The sequence below is a fragment of the Paralichthys olivaceus genome, chromosome 11 (assembly GCF_024713975.1).
Source record: "Paralichthys olivaceus isolate ysfri-2021 chromosome 11, ASM2471397v2, whole genome shotgun sequence".
In the NCBI taxonomy this organism is placed as follows: Eukaryota; Metazoa; Chordata; class Actinopteri; order Pleuronectiformes; family Paralichthyidae; genus Paralichthys; species Paralichthys olivaceus.
The window spans coordinates 17,121,694-17,136,360 of record NC_091103.1 but is presented as its reverse complement, the minus strand read 5'-3'; the positions used below and the strand labels follow the sequence as shown (position 1 = coordinate 17,136,360).

At 43.5% G+C, this 14,667-nt stretch overlaps 1 protein-coding gene across 6 annotated transcripts in view; it reads right to left on the bottom strand.

The window, feature by feature from the left end:
• Positions 1 to 14,667, bottom strand: part of cux1b (cut-like homeobox 1b) — a 62,004-nt gene that overhangs the window by 34,819 nt on the left and 12,518 nt on the right. For 5 of the 6 annotated variants that reach the window (XM_069534333.1, XM_069534330.1, XM_020088267.2 and 2 more), the window contains exons 2-4: positions 8,449 to 8,559; positions 4,544 to 4,591; positions 526 to 604 (exon numbers count right to left, since the gene is read on the bottom strand). In XM_069534333.1, coding sequence (XP_069390434.1) covers positions 526 to 604; positions 4,544 to 4,591; positions 8,449 to 8,559 — 238 coding nt within the window. Of the gene's footprint in view, positions 1 to 525; positions 605 to 737; positions 875 to 4,543; positions 4,592 to 8,448; positions 8,560 to 14,667 lie in introns of those variants that run through there. The other variant, XM_069534332.1, reaches the window with a different exon arrangement.

Here is a 14,667-nt window from a genome sequence, read left to right as displayed (position 1 = left end):
GAGCAGTACAATCCAAAGATATTACTGTAGGTCTATCCATGTGGGACTATGATGACCTCCTTACGCTATAGATGAACTCAACTCCTCTCCCGTTCCTACACGGCCCCTCCTCGGCTCCCATACAGCCGAAAACCTCCAACTAGTAGCACTGTGACTGTGTGTGTTCTGTAACACCCTGTGCTGCGTGTCCCTCCTCGGCCTCAGTGTGCTGAACGTGACTGCTCATGTGTGCACTTTGCAGCAGCCAATCGTGGGCGGACTTGTCATCCATATCAGGATGCACCTTCTGTTAAGACCCTCTAAAGGCTACACCAGTGGGGATGATCTCTTGGGGAACACATTAAGGCGTTGAACATGCCTGGATGCACAGTGAAGGAGCACCAGAGGGACAGTGTCATGCTTATTCGCTTCCCTTTTGGTGCTGTCTGCGTGGATAAAGGGGCCTCTTGATCACGTCTTTGGACTTGGGAGGTGTGGCGAGACAAACAAATAGGCAGACAATAATTTTATAAAACACAGTCTTACCTGGGACATCGATTATTTTCTTGTAGACATTCAAGAAGGCGGCCTCTGCTTCTTTACTTCTCTTACTCAAGGCATCGATCTGGGAGGAGGGGGGGAAAGTAATGGTTAATTGTCATGCGCACCAACCTCAGATCAGTGTCACATCCATAGATTCCAAAGGCAGACGCATTAATTTCACAGTAAGGGTAGTCTACATATCTGTCTATCCTCACTATGCATTGGTATGTTGCATGCGATCATGCCTGTCTTGACAGTGGCCGCGTTGGTGTTTCCTTCCCGTGAAGTCAGTTCAGCTGTTCAGCCGATGACGGATGCGTTTCGTTTGCTGCATGCCCGAGTCTGTCTGTCCTCGAGTGAGTGTTCCTTAGTCCGTTGGTCTGTGTGTCTGTGATTGTGTGTGTGTGTGATTGTGTGCGCGCCTGTGTGCGAATGCGTGTTCGTTTCCCCTCCAGCACGCTGACATCATTAAACAGCTGGCTCAGTCTTTCCAGCCACAGCAGGGGTAGATTATTCAGTCAGCTCTTAGCAGCAATACAGTGTGGATCCATTACTGATGCAGCCATTAACACAAGAGGGCACGGCATGCATTCCATCACCGATATTATTGAAATGGACAGCATTAGAACTGATCCATAAGAGATTAATTCTAAAATGGTACTGAAAGAACTTTTACAGTGTTTTCAATGCTGCAGCATGAGGCAGCGCTCTGGGCTGCAGTCCCTGTGTCACACTTCAATATGAGAAGCAGACAGAGTAGGCGAAACGCATCTGAAATCACATCTAAATCGAAGGAAACAGATGCCAAATAAAGACATTCAGATGGTGCTACTGTACTGGGCAGAGCTACAGCTGACTACTCTGGCTCACGCACTCAGACTAAACAGCCTTGTGTTTCTCTTCCAACTCCTCCAGCACATTTGCTGAGAGAAAAGGAATAAAGACAAAAGCCTATATAAGTCCAAATATAAAGTCTTCACATTCCCAGCCAAGCCAGTAGTGTAGTTGATGGGTGGTTTAGGGGTTCTTGCCACTGTAAACAGAGCGGGCTACATGTAATACTGCCTGGGCTCCTATGGGAACCTAATAAATCTCTTCACATGGCTTTGATTCATCTCTAGTTTTTTAGCCGCAAAACATCTGGCCCCGAGTAGGCTGGTGCCAGCAACCCCCCCTCCCCTCTGCGCTCCTTCTGTTGCTCAACGTCTTTCTCCTATTCTCTCTCTCTCTCGAATTCTGCTTCTTGTCACTTTCATGTTCTCTGACTCATATTTTTTTTTCTTTCCCTCAATCATTTTCAGTGTCAGTCTTTCTCACATGTCTCTCTGGCATGCTTAGGGCTCCCGTCTTGTTCTTCCTCTCCCTCACACACATACACAGGCTCACGCACACAAACGCACACGACTATATCTCATTCTCACATCATGCTGCATCATGTACCTTATCCTTTTCATGTGCTCTGTGACATTGAGTGATCGGATCCTCAAATGCAACGCCACTAATGGGAGATTACTGATGCTGAGTACTAATACCTCTCACACACCAACACCGAACCTGTTCATCTGTGTCCAAATGTGAATGTGTGTGCACATATATATATATATATATATATATATCAGCATATGTGAATTATGTAGTACCACAGCATTATAAAGAATAAAGAATAAAACACACACTCACAAACTGACGCAAAAAATGATGTGCCGATGGCAGCGAAGGAAGCCAGCTGCGTGACTGTACAATGACTGGGCCAAGGTCAGTGGTACAGCAGCTTTATATAGCCCAACATGGGAGGCAGGAAATAGACATTTAATGTAGGACACACCCTACAGTTAGAGGCAGGTTAACTGCAGGACCAGAGCCATTAGAAGACCACCCAGGATTTGCAAATACAACCCTGCTGTTCCAAACTTCAGCTCTTTCAACCAGTCCCAATGACATCTGCTATTACATGCTCCCCTGCCCCCATCCCACACACACCCAAACAAATGAAGTGACACAAATGATACCTCACCAGTATCAGTAGGTTACCGATGAGAAGTGCTTGCAATTGCAAAAGGTATCCCTGACACATCCACACACACAAACACATATGTACATACGTCAGCACCCTGTGCCACCATCACTCAGCACTGCCTCGTTCTCCTATCTAACCCATAGTGTGTGAAGGGCATCAGGCTGACCTGCGTGTGTGCATGTGCGTATGAGAGAGTGTGTGTGTGTGTGTGTGTGTGGCCCCAGTGGAGTCTGATAAGGCAAAGCTATGGGAAGCAGAGACTGAAGCCTTGGATAATGGAAAAGCTTATCAGATCGATGGACCAACAAGGAACACTGCATACATGCAATACACACACAGACACACACACACACACACACACAAATAACCGGTTTACCAAACTGAGGCCTCGTGGAAACAGTACTGTTATTGGTAATAATTATGACCCAAGGGCATCCACCTTTCAATGCCCAAGATCTAACAGAGTATCAAGACCTTCAAGTTCCTAGGCTAAAACTTTATTGTTCTTTCTAGGTTTCGCATTCACTTAGTAAAGATTCAAGCTCCTGGGTAAAACGTTTAAGGAGGAATTACTGTGGGACTTCAACAGGAAGACCCTCTGATTTCTAGTGCTGTCTTGTCCTTGATCAAAGCATCGAGGGGTAAGCAAACAAAGCCGGGCTAAAATTACACATTCTCAGAGCTACTCATGTTGTGGCATGCAAGCGTGCAGAATAGTCGACTGATTGATGGGCTGCTCTGAGACTGGCGCGGGTGTACAGTATTATCTCAATAATCATAAGATAATGTCTTTCTCAGTTCCGCGACCACCCACTAAGCGTCTCAGCGTGTTCTGGTGTGCACGCCGTCGAGGTGTGTCAACACAAGGATGGTGGAAACAGCTGACAAAGCCCCAATTATACTGCTGCCGTTTCTATTCTCTAAATAGACTGTGGATCATCAGCAGAACATGGTGGAACCACTATAAATTACAGCATTTTTACATAACCACTGGCTGTGGTTGCTGCTCTAACACAAGAATATGGAAACTAACCCAGTGTTAAACTGTAATAGTCTATGGCCAGTAGCAAAACAGCCCTGTCACTATCTATTGAGATGATTTGGTTTGTGCACATTTGTGTGCTTCCATGTGTGTGTGCTAGGGAAGGGATATTATGAGGCTGAATGTCCACCCACTACCAACCCCAAATAATGCCCCAGTCTAAACCGGTCGCTTCCACTCCTACCCTCTGACTTTCACATATGGGAGTGAACTGGAAATGCATGGCTGCCAGTAAGGAGGAGTCATGATGGAAATAGGCCAAAATGATGGAGGAGGAGATAGAGAGGAACAGTGGGAGTATGATATATAGCGCGCGCACACACACACACACACACACACACACACACACACACACACACACACACACACACACACACACACACACACACACACACACACACACACACACACACACACACACACACACACACGAAAGTCACCTCTTATAAGTTAAGGTACATAAAAACTTAGGGTGCGACATTACATTGAATGTGAATAAATGTGCCACATATAACAAAAGTGTCTCATGATTCAGGAAAAAACAAAACTAACCCTACCGAATAATGCAGACAAAGTCAGAGGAAATAGCATTTGGTGAGTTGTGACTGGCTAGAGCCAGGGTTTTGTGGTGCCTTTTTTTGCAGGATGCAATTTAAACACACCCTCGGGCTGCAGGACTTCATGAATAGGACAGAAAATCAAGAGCAGAGCAGAGCGAAGAAAAGATGGAGAGGAAAGAGGGGAAATGAGATAGTGGCAAGAGAACAGGGGATGGTGAAGAAAAGAGAGGAAGGAAAGGGAGAGAGAGAGTGATGACAATTCAAGAGGAAAGATGAAAGTGGTAAAAGGAGAGATGGGCCCTGAGAGATGGCCTTTACAAAATGCATTGTCTCAATGCTGTGCTGGGGCATGTACAGTATGTTTATCAGTATTTCAATATGAATTCGCTATAAGACACTCACCTCTCCTTGGAAGCTCTTGAGCAAGGGGGCGACCTGTTTCCGTAAATCCTACAAAATAAAGAGGAGAACAGGTTAGTCAGTCTCATGAGATAATCAACTAATCAATTTTAATCCCATTTCAATCCTAACTAGAAAGGAACATGTGGAAGTGATGTTTACAAGCATTGACAACTTAATGAGTTTTATGCGAGTAGACAAATACTGTAAGAGACTCATTATTTTCTACTAGAGACCATTCTTGCCACTGCCAATGAATTAAGAGTAGTGCGTGAGTGAGTGATGAACATGAGGGTAGGGAGGAGGACAGGTTTGTACCCTGAGGTTCTCTGGCGGACTGCGTTTCTCATTAGAACAGGTGCAGCACCACCTGGGCCACCCAGAGGCACCATTAGCGCGTGCGAGACAGAGAGTAGATGAGCCACAGCGTAGGCCTACGGTTGATGCAAATTGTCCCGTCGCACTTTTTTTTTTACTGTAAAGCAAATGCTTTTCATCCTGCGAGTCCCATTGCATGACTTTCCAGTACGAGTCAACGGATTCCGATTAGATAGCCAGTTGAGTATGTATCAAGGGAACATGCAAATCACCGTGCTGTTAGCTGAGCCTACATCCTGACAAACTGAACTGGAGCGTACGGTAAAAAGCACAGCAGAATAGGACATTCTGTACAGGAACATCTGATTTGCACAGTTTGTGGACACACACATACTGACAAAACTGCCTAATGAAGATGTGAAGTGGGGCAAGTATAGATGTGTGCTTGGGAGACTCTGCGCCTTTTTAGAAATCTGTCTAAAAGCATAAGTGATGCAAGAGGGAGTGTGCGTCCCAAGCTGATCTGGGACCAGTGTCTGGGCTTGGCCTAATCCCAGGTTGGTCCAGACAGGCCGCTTGTCTGGGGCTGAGGACAGGTCATGACCTCAGGGACCCTGCTCCATTGTTACCTCATCAGGGGTCGTTGTGGCTGTTTGTCTGGGCCAATTCAATATTCCCCTGCCACGGATAATGACCTCCACCCTGCCCCCTCCCCTTTCTCTCTCTCTCTCTCTCTCCCTCTCTCTCAATGTGTCAGTTCTGTCATTTGCATTGGATTTAGATTACATCCTTCTTTTCCATTTCAAATTTCAGTTTCTTTTAGGTTAGATCACCTGCATTACTTACTGTTTGGATGAATAAAAGTATTTTCAGCTTGTACTTTCATATTATTTCGCTTCAGTTCAGGTTCCATTGTCTTGTCCGAATCAAGCAAAACGGTGCTCAAACATATCTGCATCAGTCCACATTAGCGTCCACGACCACTTTCATTTTACTCTTTCCTACCTAGTGTGTTATTTTCACTGTGGCTTTAAATTCGTGTAAATATTTATGTATATACTGTGACCAGAAAGAAAGAGAAACCTCTGTATAATGTAATGCAGTCTAGTCTAGAAGTGCTCCAATAATTACAACCTTTGTTCACATCATAATCCTCTACTTTTGTTGAAGCTGTGTCTGCACGAGGAGCCAACTCAACACAACCATCAGTTAGAAGTTTCTGTATTAATCTTGTTGAATTTCTTTAGCTGAGTTAATTGAATTCCTGCTGTTATTTGAGATTAGATGTTGATCTCTGCAACTTAAATTGTTGTGCTAAGTTTTGGCATCAACTAAATACTGCAGAAGGCTCCACATTCAAGTACACACGCCGGACACACAAAAACAAACAGATTCAAATAACATGTAGAGGCAGGCTACTCCTTTTGCTGAATACCCAAGCACTGAACCCCTTTGCCCCCTCCACTTCCAAAGATTTATGACCATATAACATAACAATGCACACAGACACCATGGTCAGTGTGTGTGTGTGTGTGTGTGTGTGTGTGTGTGTGTGTGCGCAGTGAGGGGAGTGGAGGGGGCCAGGCAGCAGGAGATGGATGGCTGGTGTGTGAGCTGCCGGCAGACAGCAGACAGGCCAGCCCAAGGAATCCTCCGGGGAGTATGGAACTCACATTTGCTGTCTGTCTACCCTGCAGCTAAACACAAACGTGTGTATGTGCATGCGTGTGCACACACATGAGCACACACACAAAGTTGTTTTACTACCACTGCCGCTGGCTAGCAATCTTTGGGACATTTTACCACCATTCCCACCCATGTCTTTATAACATTGTAGTAGAGGAGTCTTGACTAACTAAAAGGAAATTATGAAGTGGATGAATAATTCAGGCAACTTAGGAAGCACAGTGAGAGGTAGTCTCCAAAAAAAAATCAACAGTGTGTCAGTACTAATGAATTATGAAAACTTTGTTTTCACGCTGCATTTCTTTGCACTACTTTCAAAATGCTACAAAAGCCTGTGTGTGTGTGTGTGTGTGTGTGTGTGTGTGTGTGTGTGTGTGTGTGTGTGCGCGTGCATGTGTGTTATTATTCAGACCATGAGTGCAGTTCACGCCGAGTACAGCTCAGCAGACTAGACACAGTCAACGTGGGCTGGTCTCCTGGTTGTTGAATAATGGATCAGAGACGGACTCCCGCTCAGCCTAATGCAGTCTGATCTGATGTGACTGTGATCTCCGCTGACTGGTGCGGACCTCAGAGAACTGACAGCCCGCTCTATAGGCCGGTCAACCACACACACGCAGCCACGCACGAGATGGCAAATGCCGCTACGCAAATGCACACGAGACGATCGGGGCATTATTAATCAAACGCGGAACATCACACGTTATGAATCAATCTATTTGGTAGGCAGCCTTGATGCTTATCCACTTCCAAAACACCAGAGTTTTTAGTGCCGATTCCTATTGAGCCTGTTACAGCCCTGTAATGAATCCTGTCGCTCATCTGGCCTGGCTTGGATTCCTCCTCCACATACCAGGGAGATGCCAGGGGCCACACAGACGCCAGAGGAGCCTTCCTAAATCACAGCCTTGTTACACTGATGAATGTGTGTGTCCCGTTCTGTGATCTAGGCTATCTGCCTCTGTGTGTTTGTGTGTGCGCCTCTGCGTCTGCATGTTTTCTTTGTGTGCATGTTCTCTCTCCTTCTCTCTGCCTCTGTGTGCTTCTACACCTCAGTGTCTGACTTGCCTCCCTGTGCGTGCTGCCAGTTATGTGGTTATACTTGAAAATTAGATTAGAGATGAATGCGCAGGGTAAAGTGAAATTAGCGTCTTTTGTATGCAGGTACAGTTTCCTCGGGTGTATATTCCTCTGCACCGGGTGGGCTACATGATGGAGTCAATAGTCACAATGCTCGTCCTGTGGTAACTACAATAGGCCTACTGTCAACTCCACCGAGATGACAATTTTCTATCCACTGTCTACTACACTCATACATAATTCATACTACCATCAATAATTCACCATGGTGACATTACCAATAATAACACAACAATACTTTGTTTTCACTGTGTGGTTTGAAACACGTTGCCTTGGTAACAGAGATGAAACAAATATTCCCAGGAGGAGTGATGGGAACACAGGAAGAGGACAGAATTCCCTCCTGATCCCTCTTAGTAGTGTTGTCACACTCTCTCTCCCTTATTTTCTCTCTCTCCCTTATTTTCTCTCTCTCTCTCTCTCTCTCTCTCACACACACTCATACTCGCATACAAACTCACGGACCACACTTTCTGCACGCATAAAAAACTAGGTCAGATAATACAAACTCCTGAGGGGTTTTCTGTTTTGTCTCTTTAGGATTTCAGGGAAACTAATGGAGAGACTATTTTTGGGAGCCAAGCCCGCATCTCTGCGCAGTCTACTCCTCCCCTGCTTTCTCAGTAAATAATCATGGCTGCAGTTATAAGGAGGAGAACAGACACAAGAGAAACACTGAGGCAAATGTGATTATCAAAAGAACTGCAGGATATATATGCGTGTTTGTGTGTCGGTGCGTGTCTGTGAACATCTGATTTTCTCACCTCTGGTGTGTTCTTCTTGAACTCGCGGCTCAGGTCGATCAGCTTCTTCCTGGACTGTTCACTCTCGTCCTGTCTGTTGGCAAGCTGTGTGGCGGTGGCGTCTAGTTCTTTCTGGAACACAAACGCAACTTTCTTTTAGTTTGCTAAGGAGAGAACATTTTTATCATTGCTGTCATTATAATCAGCATTACTGTCATCACTTAGCATAAAAAAAGACAGCAGACTCCTTGACCCATCTGGCGTGCTGCAGACTACCCAGCTTGCCTCAGCTGAACCCGACCAGTATGTTGCAGCAGCAGACGCAGGGAACAGAACCACAACACTAATATCCCGCCAAGGAAAACCTGTCTACACCAGTAGTTTGATCTGCTACCAGCACAGGCAATATGTGAGCCATTCAGCCTGTCAGTCAATCAGTTGCCACAGTATCGGACATGACACCGTCTGTAGCAATAGACTGTTACGCGCACAGCTCACAACAATTATTGACTGTCTGCACCCGATGACCCCTCCCCAACATAACAACAACAGCACAATTATCAAAAACAGCAAGGTTGTCAAGGCTGACGGAGGGCCCTCCTTAATCCATTTTGCATTGTTATTAACAGCTATTTATGAGACTAGTTCCAGATGATGAGCCAAGTGCTGACATTAACAAGATATTCAGGCCTTGTAAAGATTGTATCTCGTTCTGCTGAGTGTGTGAACACTGCTGGATTATGTTTCTGTTGGATTCTTCTCCTCTGTCACTAGCGCTGGCTCCAGTTGCCGCTGTAGTCCCATGCAGGAGCTTTAATCAGTTTATTTTTATGCAAACCAGCTGAACCGACTGAAGTTCCAGCTTCTGGGCAAATTAAAAAGAAGCATACATCAGCAACCTGTGCCGATAGCATCACAGTGTTAAATTCAACTGTGCATCAGTCATAAGTTATATGACAATGTGATTAAAGTAATATGTTTGTTTATAAAACAGAGAAATGCAGCCAAGTGCTTTTGTCGCTGCACTTATTTAATGCTGAGTCGAGGTCAGCAAGATAAAGGAGATCAAATGTCATGAAAGGGGTTTGGGAAAATGCACACGGCTCATATTGTGTCTGTTCATTAGAAAGTTTGTGTATTTTGGGGTGACAATGAGAGGACACATGGCAGACTTCATCTCAAGGAAAAATTTCAACAGTTCCAATATGGCAACATCTTGGATTTGAAGCCAATGTGAAATGTTTTCTCTCACTTGACCAGGTAATTGTGGTGCTGCTTACTCTCTGCTGCACCTTCTTATTACCATCACCAAGGAGGTTATGGTTTCGTTTTGATCTGTTTATTAGTTAGCAGGATGCAAAAACTGCAGGGCAGATTGCCAGGAAATTGCCCGGAAAGGATGCGGTATGGCTCATGAAAGTGCCCATTAGGGGGAGGATGCAGAATTTATTTTCCATTTTCTTTCAAATTGCAATACAGGGCATTTTAAAACTTTTTTTTTTATTCCCAGAGAATAATAATTCATGAATCTTGATAAAAAAAGATGTTATGGAGACTAATGTATTATTAGTGCCACCTTTCGAACTGTAGTCACCAAGTTTTAATTCATGGACTCATGAAAGATGTCGTTATATACCACTTGGAGGTGTCAACTGAGTCAACACCTAGTGGTACATTTCGGTATACCCTTAAGTTCCAGTGTTGGTTTGGGTGGGTTTTTTTTTTACTGGCCAAACCCAATCTGCCACGCTTACTTCTTTTTTTGTACTCTCCACAGATCAGCCACTCACATACTCAGCCAGCGTTTTCTTCTCCTCCAGTTAAAATCGCTCTCTTCTCCCTTTACTCCACCTCCCCCTTTTCCTCTCCTCCCTCCCATCCACCTCCTGTGAGGCCGCCCACCCCTGAGAGTGATTAAACGCTGCTGAAGGGCCGTTATGCTAACTAACACACTAATCATTTAATACACACATTACCACAGGGGCCCTTGTGGCTCAGTCTGCTGACAAGGTCCCAAAACACACGCACGCACACATGCCCACCCCCTTCAATTCCCCCCACACCCCTCAACACACACAAGAAAATACAACCCTCTAAAGAAATAGTGTGATCAAGAACTAATTAGGAGATTTCTCCCCCCCATCAGCATTAAGTTGAATTCCCTGACCAGCCGTGATCTCGTTTTATCCACAAACCATAAAGAAATATAACAAATGGACTTGATTGACTGTTCTCTGCAATGGATTTTATGCAGCAGTACAGGATGTTTGAAAAAAAAAAAAAAAAAAGAGGCTCACTTGCTTACATGCCATCTTGCTCTCGCTGCCCACAGAGCAGTTGATGTAGCAGCCTGTCTGCCCATGGCCATGGAGCAGCTGCACTATCTGTTAGTGAATTCGAGCGTGCGCAGAAGCTTGTGCAACGCTTGATGAAAGGAGGGACCTAATAAATTTTAATCATGTTAAATTAATTGTCAAAAGAATGAATGCTCTAGTTCATGAATAGAGGTGTAATTATTATATTGGTAAAGATTAGCTACAGAACAAGACACAGTATATTTGAAACCAAATATTAACATCAAATTGGCAGCTATTCACAATATGGCACATTGGGCCTTGAGCCTTTCCTTTCAGGGTGGTGGCACCATCACCAAAATCATTTTAATGTCAACAACTCAGTGGAACCCTTCAGTTTAATGCATGATCTGAATCCAGGTTGCATCAACAGCAACCAGGGTTAATTTAGATATATCCCAAAACTATTAAGAGAAGATGCCGTTAATAATTCGAGCCAGGCCATTAAACATGAGGAATAAAATCTGAAAATACAGAAACTCCCTCTGAGAACATGATCTAATTCACTGTATAACTAAAATACCATGGATGGCCCATACAGTACATGCTTTTGATTACGTAGTGCATATGTTACACACCTTAGGACACAATTAAGTGCATCAACTTCAAGATCATTAATAATAAATACACCGAAATGAAGCATGGTTTGCATTACAGTGTCTGCACCAACTACAGCCACCAGAGCCACTAAAACACTTTAATCTCTTTTTTTTTTTACGATTTTCTCAGCTGTGGCTTTTATAGAAATGTGGATAAAACTGATCAGAACACTATTACATTACAAACATTTATGATAGTAGTAACTTTAAAGCTGTTATTATTAATTTGAAATAAATCAACATGGAAAACTTTCTATCTTTATTCAATTTACCAGAATATGTATCAATATGGAAATAAGCCCACACAAACTTCAGGTAAACAGTCAACTTCAGTGATTAGAAATTAATTAATAAGACATTTTGAGCAAAACTGAACTCACAACAGCCTCCAACTGGGGTTCTGCATTAGGAGGTCATGTGCCAATCCCTGACGCCCTTGATTCTATCCAATCCCTTTCCAATACCCTGCTCATATCCCAATGTGTTACCAAATCCCCATTCCGGAAAAAAAAATAAAAAATCTGCTAAGCTAAATAAACACATCACACATGAAAGAGGATTGATTCAATGCCAAGTGGGCAAGTAATTATGGGCATGGTCTCAGTAAAAAAGGACCCTCAGACCCAGTCAGGTTTTGACTATGCAGCAAACTCTCTTCCCACATAAGCAGACACAGGCAGACTTTACACTCATCTTGCTGATGGAGCGTAACATCCCAAAGTGCACAAGCTCTGCCGCCTGCCCTTTGTTCACACACACATCAAATCTAACTGACCATTAAGACACAAATGCTATTCTGATTTTAAGCCACAATATATTATTACACATGATTTAGTTGTCATATTTTAGTGGCGTGAGCAGAATAGTGAACAAATGAAAAATAGACGTTTGGGTGTTTGCTCTGCTGAATGCCATTTTTGTAGATTGTGGGTTTTTAGCTAAATAAAAAACTGTGGTGAGTTGACATGGCTACAAAGTTGCCGTCAGCTAAAAAACACTGAAGGTGTCCTTTTTCTCCTTCTGCTTCAGTTCTTTGTTTCCACAAACTAAAACACACTGATGCAGAAAATGTGTTTGTTTAATGGCAAATTAAAGTTTTTTTTCCAGCTTATAAAAACAAAGTTGGCCTTACAGGGTGTTTGACACAGGCTATTTTCTAAGCAACCATTTTTTCAGGGGACAAACTGTCCACTGTGGCATTTCACTTCTTTGATTCCAAATGATCTTTTTGTGATGTCCTTGATCTTGATTGTGATTTTTTTGTTTTCTTAGTATGTCCTCCTTTGTAATGACCAATTTAAAAAGGGGAATGGATATAATCAGCATTCACTCCCAGGTCAAGTGACTATGCAATGAACAAACACGACTTAGTGTGGGGAGAAAAACAGAAAGGCAAACTCCTCTACTGGTAAGGGAACGGATTCAATCACCTTTGTTCATCAAGTTTAACCACTGATTTTGGCATAAAGGAGGCATATCATTGCCCTTTTTCCCCCAAGTTGATATTCTCAAATTAGTAATACTTAAAATAAGTTGATTATTACTCTAATATGAGACTCTACTACATCAATATTAATTGCTAAACCCTGATAAAGATAACCATTGGAGCCGATTGATTGAATCCCCAAGCACCCACATTACAGCTGATATTTCTGTGGTGACTAAATATTGCAGGTAACTAGATTAATAGACGGCTAAACAGAAAGAAGGAGACCTTTCATTTTTATAGTTATCTCAATTGTAACATCTGTCACTATCACTCTATGTCATGACAGTGAATGCAAACTGCAAGACTATGTGCGGATTGGGTAGTTAAAAGGATTGTTCAAGTCAGCAGTGCAAATATGGCGACAGAATACTGGATTAGATAAATACAAAAAATGTCTATTTAATGTCACACATTTTGAACTGAATTTCTCATTTGGTGTCCCGGTGTTTCTTTGGATATTAGTAAAAAAAAAAAAAGCACCCACTAGAAGCTTGTCAGTTTTACTCTTTTGTTGGCTTCATCAATCTCCAAGCTTTTGGAGTTGAACACTGTTAACATTAAACAAAACTGCTCCACAGCGGTTGAAGCCATCTGGCATACCGCTGGGATTTTCTTTCTATCATGTCCCATCATTAATGATTGACATCATGCTAGTCTGATAAATCATACAAATTAACATGTTTGACAAGCAGCCAAAACAAGCGAGAAACTCTAATTAAAAAATATACGCATGCTGCAAAAGGGTGTCTATGTTTTGCACTGTATGACTAATGTAATGACAAGAAACTCGTGTCCACTCTGTTTGGGCCTTAGGGCACAGTCTGTGAGGTGGACACACACCGACTCTCGTTGGCAACATTTAGAGATGTTTTACTTTTCTGATCTGAAAGCGGTTTAATTTACTGGCAAATTAATTAATTAAATCGCTTACATTAACTCCAGCACTACTTTTACATCTGTCTATGGGTGGTTATGACTGCACTGTCTAGTTAAACAGAGGATGGAATATGGTGTGTGCAGGGGAGCATTAAGTGGGCTGTAATGTCTGTGTGATTGCTGTAACAGCTCTGCTTAGCTTGGCTGGACTGGCCCACAGCAGCAGTCCCTGTCCTGGTTCATTTGGTCGTCTGGTCAGCTGTAAAGACGATTGGAACAGATTGCCAACAGTCCCTAGAGAGACTTCAACACCGACTTGGCCAAGAAGCCTCCCGCGCACTGCTCCACACGCGTGTGCTCTCACATGAATGCACTCACAGGCCGCGGCATTAACTGGGGGAGCCCAGTCTTTCCACATTCTTTTGAACTCGGTTTCAAAAGAGGAAGTCTGCTAACATGTTCGCCCAGTGAAATTTGGCATGGGGAGCAATGTTTGCAGCTACGAGGAGAGGCCGGGCCAAACGGAGATGAGTATCTCTCCGTCCCAACACTGTGGTAATAATACTAATCACCGATAACAGTCACGGGTAAACAAATCTTATTACCACTGGCCGTCAGACCCAAGGTGTACGGTGTGTTTGTGTGTGTTCGTCTCTCCTAATGAAATTCCTTCCACTCGTCTGCCAGCGGAGAGAGAGGCCTTCTATCTGACTAATTCTCTCTAATTACTCTAATGAGCCACAGGTGATGATACAGTGAGACTGATTAATTAAATGGGAGGCACCAATCAGGCATGTCTGATTATGCCAATCATATCGACTACAGACTAAATGAGATAACAGGAGACAGACGCACTTTAATTGAGGTATCAAAACTTCATGGAATTCTTTATGCCCTCACGCTCCACCGATGCCGAGACAGA